The following is a 19,590-nucleotide window of genomic DNA, read 5'->3' on the forward strand; positions in this document are numbered from 1 at the left end:
ATTCACCATTTGAAGTGATTTTAGAGCCATAGAAGAGGAAATATGACACTACTTCCACCTTTTCCTCCTCTATTTGCCATGAAATAATTGGGCTGGATGCTATGATCTTAGTTTTTTTCTTAGTATTTAGTTTTAAGCTGGCTCTTTCACTCTCTTCCTTCACCCTCATCAAGAGGCTCTTTAGTTCCTGTTTGTTTTCTGCCATTAGGGTGGTATCATCTGCATATCTGAGGTTGTGGCTGTTTCTCCCACCTATGTTGATTCCAGCTTGTAACTCATTCAGCCCACCTTTTCTCATGATGTGCTCAGAGTATAGAGTTAAACAATATATTTACCTCACTTAAAAATCATGATTCTGGCTACATTACTCAGATCTCCAAAATAGTGAATGTTTCTTCACTGTCAGTAGGAAAAGTCCAGTAGTCTTACCAATCATTCAAAGTTGCAAACTTTTCTTTCCAATTTACATACAACTCTTTCACAAAACATATACTACTGGTTCTTTCCTACATGGAGCTCATATTTTTGTGTTTTGCCTTTGTTTGTCTCTATGTGGAAAGCTATTCTTCCATTTTTAAGCATCAAAATATCACCTAACCTTTAGAATAAAAAGTTAATAGCAAATAATACTGCCACCAGAAAGTCTTTCCCAGAAGCCACAAGTAATCTTTATATGCAGTGAACAAAATCTTTGTTGTATACTCTTTTGAGGTAATGTATTATTTTCCACTATGAATTGTAGTTATCTGCATACTGTATGTGCCTAACCTACTCAAGGCAGTAAGCATCTTGATTGGTTTTTCCATTTCTAATTGATCATCCTGTCCTTCAAGCATCTACATTAAAAGACACTTGCTCCTTGCAAGTAAAGCTATGCCACCTACATAGCATATTAAAAAGCAGAGACATCACTTTGCTAACAAAGTTCCATATAGTCAAAGCTATGGTTTTTCCAGTAGTCATGTATGGATGTGAGAGTTGTACCATAAAGAAGGCTGAGCACTGAAGAATTGATGCTTTTGAGCTGTGGTGTTGGAGAAGATTCTTGAGAGTCCCTTGGACAGCAAGGAGATCAAACCAGTCAATCCAAAAGGAAATCAACACTGAATATTCATTGGAAGAATTGATGCTGAAGCTGAAGCTCCAGTACTTTGGCCACCTGATGCCAAGACCTGACTCATTAGAAAAGATCCTGGTGATGGGAAAGATTGAAGGCAGGAAGAGAAGGGGACAGCAGAGGATGAGATGATTGGTTGGCATCACCAATTCTATGGACATAAGTTCGAACAAGTTCTGAGAGTTGGTGAAGAACAGGGAAGCCTGGTGTGCTACAGTCCATGGGGTCACAAAGAGTCAGACATGACTGAGCTACTGAACAATAACAAATCCTTCAAATATATGTTTTCTGTGATAAATTCTCTACCCTTGTCAAAACAACAACAGCATATGAGTGGTGTTTGTGTTTATATAGTAAAATCCAAATTTCTTTGCATGGATTCAGTCTTTTCTGTTTTCTCTCATTGAGATCACTACTACCGTGTACCATTTTATGCAAAAGCAGAACACTAATATTTCTCCAAACACATCACACACTCATATCTTCCAGCTCTTATGCTTTACTCTTTATTCTTCAATTATACCTCCCACCCCCATAGCGTATTTCTCTGAACCTTAAATCTGAATTAGATATCTCTCTTTAGTTTTTCTATAGTGCTTTGTGCATTTCACTTATCACACTACATTGTGATTTACTTGTTGGCCTGCTCTTTTGTTTGTCAACTATAATGCCTAGAATGTAGAAGTAAGCTCTAAATCCTTGATGCCAGAGTACCTGGCACATAGTAGGCACTTGCTAAATCTGTGTTGAAAGAGTAAAAAACTACAAACTTATCATTTGGAATTCTATTCATTATTTTCAAGATCCATCATGAAATTGATTTTAACCCTGCTCAAGATTTACAAATTGAAAATGTCATTGTAAATATGCAAATATTATGGAAATGCTCTTACTGATTAGGATAATTCTAAGAAACCTAATTATGTTTCTGGCCTACCCATCTGTGACAGCAATCAGTGAACTGGTTATCATATTTAGATTAAAAGCTATTAGAAAGGAAAAATACCTGTAAATAACCAAGAAACTTAATAAATGCTAAATGCTAATGTCAAGTGACCCAATGAAATACAACAACTTTTGTCTTTGTTTTAAACTACAACAGTTGCATGCAGATAATAAATAAGTCAATCAAACAACCAACCAACCCCAGTTTTATCTGAGTCCCAGGGCTGTATTTTCAGATGCACCTCATCAAAATAATTAAGACGTTTAGAGTCTAAATGGAAATTTAGGGGTATCATTTTGGATTTAGTCTATACCTCAAATTATAAGGCTTGCTAAAATCCATTTTTATAATTATATCAAAAGTAAGAATGGAGTCTCAATATTTATGGTTTACCATAAGAGCTCATATCAAGAATTCATTTTTTTTTTTGCCTTTCTTCCAGGGAGAGAACAAACTGAGAAATATGTCCTTGTGTTTACAGTTTTATATTTGCTTCAGATGTTCTGTACTGGCTTTTCTCTTTGCTTTAAAAATGTACACTTTCAACATTATATGTTTTTTGCTTTGTAGAATAAGATTTTATATCAATGGAATGATCTATGAGTTTTAATCACAGAACTCAGATGGAAGACAAAATGCATTATTCCTAAAGTATGAATTGCTTACCATTAGTATGAATTTATCATTGATGTGTTTGTTTTCTTTATTTTTTAAAGGAATTGCAACAATATCTAGCTAACCTGGCTGAACAATGCAGTGCTGATAATAATGGTGCAGAGCTTCCAGTTGTAATAATTCTCGATAATCTTCATCATGTGGGCTCTTTGAGTGATATCTTCAATGGTTTTCTCAACTGTAAATACAATAAATGGTATGTTTGAAATATTTTGAATGATGAAATATGAAAAATGGGGCTCAAACTTGCATTCTTGTGCCTTTATTCCCTTTAGGACCTATAGTAGATGCCATTCGGAGAAGGCAATGGCAGCCCACTCCAGTGCTCTTGCCTGAAAAATCCCATGGACGGACCCTGGTGGGCTTAGTCCATGGGGTTGTGAAGAGTCAGGCACTATTGAGCAACTTCACTTTCACTCATTGGAGAAGGAAATGGCACCCCACTCCAGTGTTCTTGCCTGGAGAATCCCAGGGACGGGGGAGCCTGGTGGGCTGCCGTCTATGGGGTCGCGCAGAGTCGGACACGACTGAAGTGACTTAGCAGCAGCAGCAGCAGCAGTGGATGTCGTTAATTTGAAAAGCCTTCATTGCTATTATACCATGTTTACAAACGTCTATTTATTCATTCAACAACTGTGTCCCAGGTGCTTTTATAGCAACAGTATTTACTTGATGATATTACCTTCCACACGTATGCTAAAAGTCTGGAAGACTATTGTCAATAAGAGAATGTTTAAATCAGGAATATTAAGAACTAGAACGAGGCTATGTGATGTGATATGAAAGTCGCTCAGTTGTGTTCAACTCTTTGTGACACCATGGACTATGCAGTCCATGGAATTCTCCAGGCCAGAATACTAGAGTGGGTAGCCTTTCCCTTCTCCAGGAAATCTTCCCAACCCAGGGATCAAACCCAGGTCTCCCACATTGCAGGTGGATTCTTTACCAGCTGAGCCACAAGGGAAGCCCTATTATTGACTCTTATCAATAACAGAATGTTTGAATCAGGGAAATTAAGAACTAGAACAAGGCTATAGAACTGTTTCATTTTTAGTCCATAGTAAAGTTTAAATTCAACCTTCCTATAGAAGTAAATTTATTACATTCAGATATACCTTTGTCCTTAGTGATTCTAATGTTTAACTATTTACATTAGAGAAAAGGTTAAAGTAGGGTATAAAAAATCTGAAAAGATTGTTAAGATTCACTGTAGTATGATCTCTAAAAAAGAACATATAAGAACAACTGCATAAATGTTAGTTTCAATGGTGCAAGTATCCCAGTTATCTCTGCTAGAAATATGAAATAATAAAGGAAAAATTAATTAATTGGATTATAAGCAAAAGAATCATTAGATATTAGAGTGGGATGAGATCCCTATGATTATTCTACTTAATCTCTTTATTTTATATAGGAGTAAACATGGGATTAGAGAGGGAAAATGATTACAATGATTTGCCTAGGATGCCAGAGCTGACATTTGAGCCCCAAATCTTAATTTCTACTTCAGTGATCTTTGTCATTTTCCAGCCAAATGTCATAAAATTACCCCTTTACAGCATAATTTTAAAGGGAAGAATACAAGTTTATCCAAATTGTTTCCTGAGACAATTTTAACATATTAATATCTTTTACCTTTAATGCATATACATTTTCTTTTCTTTTTGTCTCCAGTCCGTATATTATTGGAACAATGAATCAGGGAGTTTCTTCATCACCAAATCTAGAGCTACATCACAATTTCAGGTAAAAATAAGTTGGAATTGTTTGTATTGTCTCTTTTCTGTTTGCTTTCGGTGGTTGTTTTTTTCCATTTGTACACTGACGAATCGGTAACCTGGGGTGTGGAAATAATTCTCACTTCTTCTGACACTCTTTCTCAAGCAGACATTTTGTGATCCCTGACCTATAATCAGAAGTGTTTCTTTAAAAAAGAAGAAAAAAGAAATGTTTTTCCTGCTCACTATGTCACAGCTAAAGTAGAACACTTTTCTTCTAAATGTGAGAAATGTGAAGAGAGTTCCTATTTCAGGATTTGTGATTCTCCTACAGAAGAGTGCTCAGCGTGCACACTCCCACTCACTGCTGTGACGCACATGAGCTTCTCTTTAGCTCAGAAAGAAAAGTTACATACAGTTTAGCTCTAATGTTAATAGACTGTCTCATCTCTTTGATCATTAACATATGGCCTCCAACTGAAATAGGAACATTATTACTTTATATTGGAGAGAGAACCACTGTGGACTTTAAGTTTAATTTATATAAGGATTTCTGGGTTTTGGTTTTGATTGTTTTTTTTTTCTTTTTATAGGTGGGTACTATGTGCAAACCACACAGAGCCAGTGAAAGGCTTTTTAGGCAGATACCTTCGAAGGAAACTGATAGAGATGGAAATTGAAAGGAACATTCGCAATAATGACCTAGTCAAAATTATAGATTGGATTCCTAAGACGTGGCATCATCTCAACAGTTTTTTAGAAACACACAGTTCTTCTGATGTTACAATTGGTGAGCTCCAAAATTGCAATATGCCATTTTCCAGGAACTAAGAGTACTTGGTTAAGATAGCCAGATTGGAAGTAGAAAATAACAACTGAAGCTAATGTTTTTGAAGCTTCCAAAAATTTAAGTTTTCATTTTTTTTTCCTCCTTCCGAAAGTTTGCCTTCAAGCTTTGTCTTTTCATCTGACTGTTACAGTTTACTAAGGCTTCCCAGGTGGCACTACTGGTAAAGAACCTGCCTATCCATGCAGGAGACATAAGAGATGTGGGTTCAATCCCTGGGATGGGAAGATCCTCTGGAGGAGGGCATAGCAACCCACTCCAGTATTCTTGCCTGGAAAATCCCATGGACAGAGGAGCCTGGAAGACTACAGTTCTTAGGGTTGCAGAGAGTCAGACATGACTGAGAAGACTTAGCACGCATACAAGCATGAAACTTTGCTAACATCAACTAATGTAGACAGCTATATTAGTTTAATATAGACAACTAAAAGTCAGGTAGCCATGTGAAATAAATCATATCTTTTTAGAGTATCATTTTTATGCTAAAACAAATTTTAGCATATATGAATTATAGTTGTGAGAGATTTTAAGATAATTTAGGCATTTTATATTTTCATGAAGATACAATTGTTTGAGTTATTTGTCTTGAGTTGGCATAAAGATGTTTATTTTTATATTCCTTCTTAAGTTGCACACAAAAAAAGTCCCCTTTTCCTTGCTGATCCTTGTGGATCAGAAAGATATACTCACTAAAGGCACAGTGTAGAAAGAATTAGGACAATTCTACAATTGGGATCAGAAGACCACTGCAGAGGCCCACTTCCAGCAAATAATGACATATTTTATATTTGACAATTCATTCCATCATAGTTTTGTCATTTGTAAAGTGGAGCAGATTGACTGGATTATGACCTTTAAGGTTTCTCCTAATACTAAAATATTATGTATTAGACTAAGATTTTAGTGTAAAAATAAAGGAGGGTCCTGAAGATGGATCTTCAGTAAAACACTGATAATAATTAAGCTGACCAAGATTATAATTTTCTAAGAATCCTATAAGAAGCATATTAATACCCCCAGAACGGTGTCTAAATATGTCTTTAGATTGCTAAATACAGGGATTCTCATAAATGGTTTGTTATTTCTTTCTTCTCAGGCCCTCGACTTTTCCTGCCTTGTCCCATGGATGTAGAAGGTTCTAGAGTATGGTTCATGGATCTCTGGAACTATTCTTTGGTACCTTATATTCTGGAGGCAGTAAGAGAAGGTCTGCAGGTATAGTACTCAATTTTCTTAACTGTTTTAAAAAATGAAATAGAAAAAAAAATCATCCTTTAAAAGCAAAAAATCAAACAAAAAGAAATAATTTCTCTGATTTGTGCAGAAAAATAAAGGTAGCTTGAAAGAACAAATAGTTTCTAATACATTTTTTTCTGAGAATAAATATGTAGGAGAAAGAATTCCAATAAGAACACATTGAAGGCCAAATTTATTGCCATTGGTATTTACGAACTGTTCTTATTAGATAGCTAGTTAATTGCACAGTTCTGCATCTTATAAAACAGGCATGTTGATATGGACTGTGGTCATTTGTTCTCTTCTTTTTTTTTTCTTATGTCACACAGCATGCGAGATCTTCCCTGACTAGGGGTGAAACCCATGCCACCTGCAGTGGGAGCACTGGGTCTCTAGGAAATTCCCCATTTATTCTCTTCTTACATAATCAGTAACAAGTAGTTTGTGCTTACATTAATAGATTCCCTGCTTTAGGATGTTTCATTGCTTGAAACCCTTTAACATCCCTTGCAAAATTCCTTTCTGTTTTTACAGGTGCAATAAATCTAAGGCATTTCATTTTTCAAAACAGGTTGGTTTAGCAGCATCTCTGCTCCTCCCTCCTCTACCTTACATCAAGGCCCTGCAACCACCCCTTCTATTTACTCTTAACTAAGAAATCAAAATACATCCCTAATAAGAAAACCCCTTTTCAACAAAATATATCATCCCTTTTCTGTAAGTCTTGATTATTTTTCCTTGTGTGAATTTTTTTTTAAGATTCGCGTTGTATAATCACCAAACTTGTGGCAGAAAAATCCAGTCATCTTTACAATAACTCAGCCAAGGTTTAGGCAGTTTTTGCTTTTCTCTATTCTCAGTTTTAGGCATCTCTATTTCTGGTTATCACAAGTGCTGCCAGAACTAAGATATACTTCATGCTTTTCACATTTTGTCATCTGCAGTTCTGTGTTAAGTCTTTATATCACTGTCTAAAAAAAATTGGTTGTCTATTTTCCTTCATTTCACTTCCTTTCACTTCCTTATGCTTTCCTCACCTTGTAGAAAGGCATGGCAGTGATTTAGAACTAACAGGATGGTGAACGTGATGAATATTATGAGGATGTTCAGAACGTACAGGGGTAATGATCCTAGAGAATGCTATCAACTGGTTCTACCTCAGATTTAAATAACTCAGTTTCATATTTTTAATGGTATGAGCCAAACCAGCCTGAGAAAATGTCTCCAACAAAGTTAAAGACTGTGCCAAAAGTTTTTATTTTCAAGTATAACTTAGTACATGTCAAGATTCATCTAAAACTATTATGCTATCTCAGAAGTAAGTTGGGTCTCTTGGTTTCAATTATTTGTTCCAAAAACATCATATATTTGTATGAAATTTTATTTAAAATATTCATGAGGTCATGATTTTTAAATTAATATTTAAATTAATTATGTGTTCCTCTAGATCTATTTCAGCATTAGTAAACTATTATCCAAATCTTTATATATTAAATTTTCCTTATTTCTTATTCATTTGCTAATACATCAGAAGAATTAGAAGGGTTTTGAAAACTCAAAAACAGTAATACCTTAAAAATCCTTAAATCTCATTTTTTAGAAGTATGTAGCATTTTTAATGTTCAAATCATTATTTATAAAGCACCATCCTAAGAATTTATCATTCTATAAAAATTCCCTTTAAATAAAGATTTGGAGAGATACTCCAAAAAATTTTTTTTGAGGAGAAATAAAAATATCTCAAGTTTTCTGCTGTGGTTCTAGATGTTTGTTAGTAGGTTAGAGTGAAAGTTGGATCAATCACAACATAGGGAATAGCTGAGGCTTGGGGGGAACGGAGGATGCAGGAGGCAGATACAGCACTTTGAGAAAAAAAGGAAAACCCTTTGGTGAGGAGAGAGTTATCACTACTGAAGGATATGCTGGACTGGAAGTCTGTTGGCAGATGATATTCTTGGATTGGTCCATATGTGACTTCTGGAGGAACAGGAAGAAGAGAAATCACACATGTCATGAACTATTTTCTTGGATATAATGGCAACAAAGAACCATGAACTGGAACAAAAGGTGGAAAAATAAAGCATGGTTGCAAAGATAAAATCTGAGTTGAGAGGAATAGAATAATTTCTCCCCAAATGAAGGCTGATGCTTTGGTGGGGGACCGTATGGCAAATACTCTTTGCCAGATGTTCTAGTTCGAAAAAACACTGTGATGCACTGGATTCTGATTTTTATCCTGATGATTCTGTCTTTCTTGAAATGTCAGCAGTCAGATCATCTCCTTCTGAATATTTAAATGTCTCTTCTTTCATTTCTTGTTCTATAACATCTACTTAACTCTGAAATACAGAATTGAGCCTATTTACCTTTTTATTGGTCACCCCCAATTTTGCTGTCCATGATGATTCTGGACATCATCAATTGATTCTGCTAGATTTTCATATTCTTTTTGTAATGTTTCCATTCCAAGATCTATATACTTTCCTTCAATTAGTTTAAGTTGTATAGCAATCTAAGTAGATTTTTAACTGAGAGACAATTTCTGCTCCAAAATAACAGAACTATTTTTAAAAAGCTGATTACTACCCCTACTGTTATTCCCTGCTGCTGCTAAGTCATTTCAGTCATGTCTGACTCTGTGCAACCTCATGGACTGCAGCCTACCAGGCTCCTCCGTCCATGGGATTTTCCAGGCAAGAGTACTGGAGTGGGGTGCCATTGCCTTCTCTGACTGTTATCCCCTAGATGTGTAGATATCAAGACCTGAACTTTTTTTTTCCTTAAGGCAAGCCTGCCACAACCCATGCAACTTCTCCAGGAGAAGCTCAAAAGACAGTTCCAAGCAGACTGTGGGCCTTTCCTGGACTCCGCATCCGCCATTTTGTTTTTGTCTCACTGAAGCACAGCAAACCACACGAAACGCTTCACACTGGTATTCGGTGCCTCCTGGAACCAAATGTACACCTAATAACCAGGGTTGCCCTCAGTAGAGTAGGAAAGTCCATCAAAGAACTAGTGTGCCTATGTTACTACCCTCTACTCTTAATTTTAACCTTTCTTTCTATGCCTTTGTGGTCTGTACTTTTTCTTTTTTTTTTTCCCCAAGCCCACCAACCTCTGTCTCCTTAGTGTGCTGTTTCTCGTTTGGTTTTGGCTTTGCTTCCAGTTTAAAATTTTTTTAACGTCACTTGTGTTCATCTGCTGTCTACTGCACTACCTGTATTTTAACCAGGCTTTATAATCTCTTTCTTATCAACTTTCTTCCTCCAGAGGAGTTCTGACAAAGTTTTCAGTGGTCTTACAAACAAATATCTCAAAGAAGTTTTAATAGGAAGCAATGAGATTACAGAGGAAATTAATCTGATGGAAATGGTTGTCAGGGAAAGAATGCTTATTGTCAAGGAAAATCTGAGTAGAATGAAGTAGAGAAAAGAAATCTCTTGTATTCATCATCTTTCCAAAGTACACTTTAGTAAATAAAGGTATTTAGTGTCTAGCATGAATGTTTTTATTTCTCTATTACTGGAACTTCCCTTTCTCAATGTTGAGCTTTCATTTAGTTTGTAAAATTACTAACAAAGATAAATGTGGGTAGTCATTTCTTTATGTATTTAAAATAAACATCCCTCATACTCTCCCCCAAATGCTGCCCATTTATTTTGTCTAGCCTTCAAATTTAAAGTGAACTATACAGATAGTTTAAAATCTGGGAAATAGCATATAGACACTTCATTCCCCTGAAAGTCCCACAGGGACTCAATGTGCAATTAGTAGCCACCTCTGTACTGAACAGAGAGGTAGGGAATTCCCTGGTGGTCCAGTGGTTAAGACTCCAGGCTTTCACTGCTGAGGGCATGGGTTCAATCCCTGTTCTGGGAACTAAGATCCTACAAGCTGCATTGGCAAAAAAAAAAAAAAAAAAACACACACACACACACACAAGGAATTTATTTTATATGTGCTAAATATGTGATCACTTTTTAGATGTATGGGAAACGAGCACCTTGGGAAGATCCCTCCAAGTGGGTGCATGATACATACCCATGGAGCTCAGCATCTCTGCCTCAGGAAGGCCCAGCATTACTTCAGTTGCGACCAGAAGATGTTGGGTATGAGGGCTGTATATCCACGAAGGAAGCTACAACCTCAAAGCACATTCCACAAGCTGACACAGAGGGGGATCCCCTGGTAAGAAGCCGATGTTTGATTCTTCCTGTCTAATCTTGACTACAGTGTGCAGCCACTAGCATTTAGTCATTTGCATCAGAGACACTAATTCGTTTTCCTGGGTAATATTTGAGATTGTCCTGATGTTGATACTCAGTTTTCAAATTTTTACCTTTGGCCTACATTCATTGGGTGAAACTCTTAAAAAAGACCAAACTTGTATACTTCAAAATAATCAAAAACACTTAAACCAGGCTGAGCTCTGAGGCCATAATTTTTCTTTTATTAAGCAGAAAATTATATAAATAAATAAACTTCAAACATTGCAGGACTCAATTCATTAGGTATGTAAGAAAAAGCTGAATTTTGTTCTAAAATGACAAAAAAAAAGAATATAATCTATACTTGAAAAACTAAAGAATATTTTACATGTATCAATTTTACATTTTACATGTAAAATTTTGTCTAACTAAATTTAGGATTAGTGCTCCATTGCCAACAGTAGAGAAGAATGAACTGACTTTGGAATTCAGTTCAGTTCAGTTCAGTCACTCAGTTGTGTCCAACTTTTTGTGACCCCATGAACCTCAGCACGCCAGGCTTCCCTGTCCCGTCACCAACTCCCGGACTCCACCCAAACCCATGTCCATTGAGTCAGTGATGCCATCTAACCATCTTATCCTCTGCCGTCCCCTTCTCCTCCTGTCCTCAATCTTTCCCAGCATCAGGGTCTTTTCCAATGAGTCAGCTCTTCGCATCAAGTGGCCAAAGTATTGGAGTTTCAGCTTCAACATCAGTCCTTCCAAGAACACCCAGGACTGATCTCCTTTAGGATGGACTGGTTGGATCTCCTTGCAGTCCAAGGGACTCTCAAGAGTCTTCTCCAACACCACAGTTCATAAGCACCAATTCTTTGGTGTTCAGCTTTCTTTATAGAGGGCTATTATTCCCTGCCTTGCTCAGATTGCATTCTTGGAAGTCATACTATAAGTCAATAAAACCCCGAAGCACGAATACTCTGGAAATACTAAGCACATGCTGTTCCTAGTAAAATAACTTTATTCTCATATGTATTTTTTTATTTTTAGAGATGACTTGCCATAAATTTGTCTCAAATGTAATGTGTTTTTTAGGTTACTATTCTGGCTAAAGAAATCACTGAATAACCAATACAGTAAGAAGACATGCTGAGATAAAGATCCTTATGTTACTTAAACATAAAAAGTGAAGTCGCTCAGTTGTGTCCAACTCTTTGCGACCCCATGGACTGTAGCCCACCAGGCTCCTCCATCCATGGAATGTTCTAGGCAAGAGTACTGGAGTGGGTTGCCATTTCCTTCTCCAGGGGATCTTCCCGACCTGGGGATCAAACCCCAGTCTTCCGCATTGCAGACAGATGCTTTACCATCTGAGCCACCAGGGAATCTAAAGAAATGATTAAATTATAGTCTGTAACCATACCTGTTGCTGCTGCTGCTGCTAAGTCGCTTCAGTCGTGTCCGACTCTGTGCGACTCCATAGACGGCAGCCCAACAGGCTCCGCCGTTCCTGGGATTCTCCAGGCAAGAACATTGGAGTGGGTTGCCATTTCCTTCTCCAATGCATGAAAGTGAAAAGTGAAAGTGAAGTCGCTCAGTCGTGTCCGACTCTTAGCAACCCCATGGACTACAGCCTACCAGCCTCCTCCATCCATGGGATTTTCCAGGCAAGAAAACTGGAGTGGAGTGCCATTGCCGTCTCCAACCATACATAAAGACATAAAATTATAAGTTGATATTTTGTGGAATATCCTTACACTAATAACCACAACACATGTACATCTCATCATTTCAGTTGACCATTTTGAACATCTTGGAATTTACATGTGAACCATCTGATAAAGTTTCATGACTTTTTTCCTGATAAAATGCATGCACACAGAAGATTTTCCATACTATGTCAAAAAGTTCCATAAAGTCATAAGAAATATACATTGATCTACTTAGAGCCCAGGGATCTCTTATTTAGAACATTTGATCTAAACTATAAACTTCTTGGGGCTTCCCTTGTAGCTCAGCTGGTAAAGAATCCCCCTGCAATGCAGGAAACCCCACTTCAATTCCTGGATCTGGAAGATCCACTCGAGAACAGATATTCTACCCACTCCAGTATTCTTGGCTTCCCTGGTGGTTCAGCTGGTAAAGAATCTGCCTGTAATGCGGGAGACCTGGGTTCTATCCCTGGGTTGGGAAGATTCCTGGGAGAAGGGAAAGGCTACCCACTCCAGTATTCTGGCCTGGAGAATTCCATGGACTAGGGCTTGGAAAGAGTTGGGGCTTGCAACTCTTGGGCTTGCAAAGAGTTGGACATGACTAAGTGACTTTCAGTTTCATAAACTTCCTGAGGACCTGAACTTATATTTTTATAACAAGTGTCTGGCCCTTTAGCTCATACATAGCTAAATAACTAAACAAGAGTGATGGTGAAATTGTTTTGAATTCCACAAATCTGTGACTATACACTAAGTAATTCCTGATCAGTTCAATTCAGTTCAGTCGCTCAGTCATGTCCAACTCTTTGCGACCCCAAGTACTGCAGCACCCCAGGCCTCCCTGTCCATCACCAACTCCCAGAATTTACTCAAACTCATGTCCATTGAGTCAGTGATGCCATCCAACCATCTCATCCTGTCATCCCCTTTTCTTCCCACCTACAATCTTTCCTAGCATCAGGGTCTTTTCAAATGAGTCAGTTCTTTGCATCAGGTGACTAAAGTATTGGAGTTTCAGCTTCAGCATCAGTCCTTCCAATGAATATTCAGAACTGATTTCCATTAGGATGGACTGGTTGTATCTCTTTGCAGTCCAAGGGGCTTTATAAGATTCTTCTCCAACACCACAGTTCAAAAGCATCAATTCTTTGGCTCTCAGCTTTCTTTATAGTCCAACTCTCACATCCATATGTAATAGACAAAAAATAAGCCTTACAGTACAAATATGGGTTATTTCTTCTGAATTTTTTATAATTTCCAGTTCTCCCTTTGCAGTTTCTCATACAGTTCCTGATACAGGTAAGGTGTTTATAAGGTTTGTTTTCAGGGTTACACTATAGAGTATGGGACGTTTAGGGGATGTCCTAAATTTTCCCAGTTCACACAGTCCTGGTGAGCTAAACCCATTAATCACTCTTTTCCCTGACTGTAGATGTTCTTATCTTCTACTTTAGAAAAGGGATCAGAATCTCTACATTCTGAATGAGAACTTGAGTTAAAAAAAAAATCTCTGATTCCTAACCCTCTGCTTCACTCAACATCTTAAAGAACAAGGGGTTATGATGTTTGACATATCAGATGAGAAAACCTTCTCATCTAGATATCTGTGAATCAGGCACATTCTGATTGGCAAGTATCTCTCTGCATTTATTGCTCTATATTTTTATAATGACTGACATAAGATAACAACATATTTGTAGTCCAATCTAAATCAGAAGTACTCAGAGAAAACCTCAGTGTCAGTAATATATTTTTGACTCTGAACAAGGATGTAAGTTTTTGGCACATCTCACAGTATTGAAAATATAATGTGTATTCATCATCAATAGACTCGTTAATTCAGTAAATATTAGTAAATAATAAGTATGTACTCCAGGCTAAATCCTGGTGATCATAAAATCAATATCATTTCTGACATTAAGAAGCTCATAATCCAGCCATGGAGAAAGATATCTACATATATAAATTACAGTGCAATAATGATAGAAGTATGTTCTAGGTAAAGTTTTGAGTCTGTTGAGAAAGTGGTTAGGATAAAGCTCCTCAGAGGAGGATATTCTTGAGCTAGGTCTGGAAGGATGAATAAAATTTCATAATGAGGTTGGATAGAGACGATCCAAAATTTAAAAAACAGCAAGTGAAACATGATGAAACAGTACAATAAAAATAATGAGTTTAGGGAGCTGTATACAAATCTGTGGAATTAGAATAAAAGGGACAGAAAGAATTAAAGCTACAGAAGTCTACAATTGATAAGTGATGTGAAGCCTTGTTTATCTTGAAGTTAAATTTTTACCACACAATGGGGAGCCACCAAAGATTTTTGAGCAAGGGACTTACTAGATTTGCAGTTTATAAAAATCACCTTGGTAATAGAATAGAGGGCAGGTTAAAGGAAAGAGGATAGAGGCTGGAGGACGGGCAGATGTGTAAATACCAGGGATGAAAAGGACCTGACCAGGGTGTTACAAATGATAGGCACTGTGTTTATGACTATGGGTCTGGGAAAGAAGCAGGGGAAAAGAGTGCAAGGAAATACTTGTGTAGATAATAATGATCCACCCTGATTATACCCAGTCATATTACTGATTGATGTGAAACTTACCTACCTCCTTTGACTCGAATGTACAAAGCAACCCTCTGAGAAGGCACGGTAAATCCTTTATATGTATTTACCAAGAATCTGAGACTTGGAACTTATTTTAATGGAACATATTTACTATATGGCACCATTTTCAAAACATAAGACTTTAATAATACTATTATTATACTGTAAAACTTTTATAACAGTCAGCTTTCAAGTGATTTCAAATATTTGAGATCAAGGCATAACCTTGAAAGCATTTTTGAGATCAAGGCATAACCTTGAAAGCATTTCTATTCTTGAAAGGTGCTCAAAACACAGTGTTTTTGTTTTTGTTTTTTACAAATTATCTTCACCCAGATGCTTGAACATACAGCCAGCTACTTAGAGAGAGTAACAAAAGAAAGGACAAAGGAATATGAATGTGCATGAAGGTGGGAGTGTATGTGTGTGTTCAAAAGAGAGACAGAGAAGGGGGGAGAGAAAGAAACACTATGTTGATGGAGACATTTAGCTTTTTGACTCACTGAGTTTTAAGAGGTTATCATCAGCTACTTTTATATGTTTATGTAGCTTGTTTAATAAATTCAGGGGATTAGACAGAAACTTACGTTGAAAAATATTGTCCTAAAGAATATTAAAATGACTTTAAAATATGCTATAACTATAGCTTCTTTGTCAGGAAGGCATTCTTGATGGAACTGGTAATTACCAGTGTGTCACTTTATTTCACAAACATTTTTTTAATTGAACACACATTTTACACTGAATGTATCAGCAAGCAGAGCTTAACATATGACTAAGGAATCCTTTTTGATTTAGCCTTTCTATTGGATCAGTTTCCCTAAATTTTAAGTTGGGGGAAAAAAAGAACATCTTTGATTACATAATAAATAGTAAAGTTAGCATGCATTAAACAATACAAAGATTATTACCATTAACAGAAACTCTTGATAAGAAAACAAGTCCATACCCTCCCGAAGATGTGCCAATTTTTCTGTGCTTTCTAAAACTGTCAAATCATTTATTCACGATTTGCTTTTGAACAAGATTTCTTTATCCATCTCTACCACTGAATCTGCAGATCTCTCAAAATCCAAGCAAAGTGGCCTCCTTTTATTTTCTAATACCCGGAAACACTAGCTGCCTTTCTCCCCAGCTGCTTTCCTGCCCATGTCCCTTTTATGAGAACAAACGTTGCCATTGTCCTAAAAGGCTGGGAAACTTGAGACAGCTGCTCTTGTTCCAGAAGGTGGTTTTTCTTTTCAGTGAGATATCCGTCATATTTTAGCCAGGTGTTCAACAGCCACAGAAGCTTGACGGTGATTCTTCCCTTTGCCCTCTTCAAATGCTCATGGTCGGCTTCATTCGGTCGCCTCCCCTCGAGGTCAACGCTTAAGCAGCAGATGGGGGGCTTGTATGAAGCAGCTGGTTCCATTCTACTCCAGCCCCGCCTTCTCTTCAGGGACCCTGAGCGGAAGCCTGTGTGCCCGTCGGCGTGTAGGAACGTTCAGGACTTTCAGTTGCCATTCAGCGCTTTCTGCTTCTCACAGCCAAAAAGCTGGGCAGCTTGGCGTCCTCTGCAGCCACGAGCCCAGATGTCCGGCTGTGATACAGTTTCCTTTCCGCGCTCCCTGCTGGCGCTGTATTCATTTACAATCGCGAATAAAAGACCCAGAGGCCCTATTTTGTCCTTATGGTTTGCCGCTGTAGTCATGTGTGGGAGAAGCAGTCTGGGAGCCGGGGCAACCAGTCAAAGTCTAAAATTGTTTTCCGTTTCCCTTGGAGGGGATGAGATGGGTGCCCCGTGTGGCTCGGGGCCGTGTATTTTCTGGGCCTGGCTTTTTCCATGCATCATCGCCTCCATCGATGTCTCTTTTTCTTTCTTCAGATGAATATGCTAATGAAACTCCAAGAAGCAGCCAATTACTCGGGCACACAAAGCTGCGACAGTGATAGCACCAGCCATCATGAAGACATTTTGGATTCGTCTCTTGAATCTACCCTCTAGAGGGTGAAAAAAAGTTAGGGGAAGAAGACTATGCTTAAAAAAAAAAAAAATGTTTGATAAGTAAGGTATTTTCATTAAACCACTGCCAGTATGAAAGCATCCTGTCAGGGCCCTGACCCAGAGTTGTGGTCTCTAAGGAGACAGCAGAACTAAGTCTGAACCGCCAAGATACTCAGTTGACACAGAAGCGTAACTTGCTTTTCTTTCTAGGCATTTTTTTTTTAAATCTCTGTGGAGTGATGTAAGGCTCCAATACTCAACTGGAAAGGACCCTAACGACAGGGCACCTGAAGATTGCGTGTGGGATAGCCAAACTGGACTTTCTGTTTTTTCTCTTTAAAAGTTTACAGTGCAGACCTTTTCTTTCTTTTCTTTGTTCTTTTTCTGTTATTGTCGTTCCTTCTCTTGGTTTCCTCTGAGGGGTTCTCCCCGAGCAGGGGCCGCTCTCCTGACCCGTCCAGCCTCCTTTGTGCCACATGGTGCTGGTCGCGGAGCCCCAGTAGTGTTTGCGTTGTGTGCTCACCCCATTCCAAAACGAAGAGGCCAGGCCTCTACAAGCACAAACGGAATTGTGCGACCCCAGGGAAACACTGCTGTGGCCAGCTGGAGGAGTGCCAGCATCATTCTCTACCGCCGTGAGCACGGGATGTTGCTTCACCCACGCTTTAGTGTCTGAGTCACAGGTTTGATAAGGTTGTTTTTCCCACTGTGGTCTTTTTAAACCACCTGCCCATTCCCTTTAAAAAAAAAAAGTTTTATACCAATTATTAGTCAACACTGACAACAGGCTTTTTTAGGGCTTTATTTGTTTGAGCCTTGTCAGTGAAAAGAAGGAACATTTCTTATGGTGCTGTCTCACTGCCTTAAACCGATTTCTACAACAGTTTAACAGTTGGTTTAAATCCTGAACCATTGGTAATTTCCACCATCTTCACTTATAACACCAGTTAACACAGTAGCCTCATCTCTATTTTTGTGTTTGTTTTTGAAGAAATGGATAGGAGAAAGATCAGTATTTTTACCTTGAGAATAGATTGCTTTGCCTATCCTCCAAAAGACTCAAGTAACCCAGAAACCCTCTTTGACTGTCATTTAAAAGCTAAGCCATGTGGCTATCTTCCATCCAGTTCTAGGGGAAAGAGTTTCAGAAGGCGGGAGAGGGTGAATTTTTATCCAGCAGAGCTGGAAGCACTACATGCAGCATGAGCACAACTATTCGGCTTTTCTCTCCTATTTTTTTTTTTTTAATTATTATGAGTTTTGAGCATGTTGTTTTGATGGGTATTATTGTACATGAGAAATTCAGCATTCGAGAACACTGAAGCAGTGAAGTCACTGTGGATGAGAAGGCATTTATACTGTAAAAGAAGGTTAGATTTGCACAGTCTACTGGGTAGGTATTGTAAATAATCATTTAAAAACTTGCACAACTCAAAACAAACACACACACAAATTGTATTTTATCCTGTGGGTGTTAAGAGATGTTTCACTTGCTGAGATTTCCTGTACGTTGCAAACAAATACAGAATGCAGACCCTCAATGCTGTTGTTACCTGGTGTGTTTGTCCTGTATTTACAGTCGTGATGACCATGCAGGAGCTATCAGTGCTAGAGTGAGCATGCTTCAAAACTGTCCATGAAGCCAATACATTTTTGGAAAAGTAAAAATGTCTGAAAGTGCATCTGTCATGGCAGGCTTTCAAGAGAGTGTATGAGAGCTGACGGGAGTGACTGGAGAAGTTCCCACCACGCACAGAGGACAGGTTTGAAATTCATCACCCCAAGGGCTAGGCCACGGTGTAGACTTGGTCCATGCGTGTGAAAATTTGCTACTTCAGGACGTCCAATTGGTGCTACTCTCTGTGACGGCCCACGGGTCAGCTGCTGTAGAACAACCACCACACGAGACACCGGCGCAGCTGCCAGAGTCGCTCAGTCTGCAGGCCCTCCACGGTGCTATCGCCCTAAGGGAAGTCGGGACTGGATGTGCGCACATAGGAAGGGCACCCTGACTGTGAAGCCTCAAACGTGGATCACGTCTGCAGTGAAACGTCGACGTACGTAGCTGGATGAGTGACTGGTGGCCCTTGTACAATATGTGATCTAAGAAAATTGCTAATCTTTCCCTGCCGTTTTGAGAACCACAGTCCAAACATGATCATTAAACAGAAATTCCTGCAATACATCCCAGTAGGTCCGCCTAGTTCACAACTTAAACTAGTTTGTGAAACATTTGTCTGTATACATTTTATATTTTGTACATTTTTGATGTAACATACCGTGTAAATAGAAACAGTGAAATAAATCATCTGAAAAGTTTTGTAGTCTTTGTAAAGCCCCGACAGCAACTACTTGGTGTCAGTGGACTTAACTGGGTGATGTATTTTCTATTGGTTGGTTGTTCCTCTAGCTTGTAAACCAGCTTGCATATATTTTTTTGCAAATGTGCACCCTGTATCTGTCTAAATTATTACTTTGACATTAAAGTGGAATTATTTATTGACAACAAGGTGTGGTGTCTATATGTGGAGAGAATTGA

The 19,590-nt window shown here is 38.2% G+C and overlaps 1 protein-coding gene across 13 annotated transcripts in view; it reads left to right on the plus strand.

The window, feature by feature from the left end:
- NAV3 (neuron navigator 3) overlaps nt 1–18,794 on the plus strand; it is an 893,860-nt gene extending 875,066 nt beyond the window's left edge. For 12 of the 13 annotated variants that reach the window (XM_070788552.1, XM_070788555.1, XM_070788553.1 and 9 more), the window contains 6 exons: nt 2,780–2,934; nt 4,413–4,484; nt 5,050–5,246; nt 6,400–6,518; nt 10,524–10,727; nt 16,932–18,794. In XM_070788552.1, coding sequence (XP_070644653.1) covers nt 2,780–2,934; nt 4,413–4,484; nt 5,050–5,246; nt 6,400–6,518; nt 10,524–10,727; nt 16,932–17,051 — 867 coding nt within the window. In that variant the 3' untranslated portion in view covers nt 17,052–18,794. The other variant, XM_070788547.1, reaches the window with a different exon arrangement.
- The last annotated feature ends 796 nt before the right edge of the window (nt 18,795–19,590 follow it).

The sequence above is a fragment of the Bos indicus genome, chromosome 5 (assembly GCF_029378745.1).
Source record: "Bos indicus isolate NIAB-ARS_2022 breed Sahiwal x Tharparkar chromosome 5, NIAB-ARS_B.indTharparkar_mat_pri_1.0, whole genome shotgun sequence".
NCBI lineage: Eukaryota > Metazoa > Chordata > Mammalia > Artiodactyla > Bovidae > Bos > Bos indicus.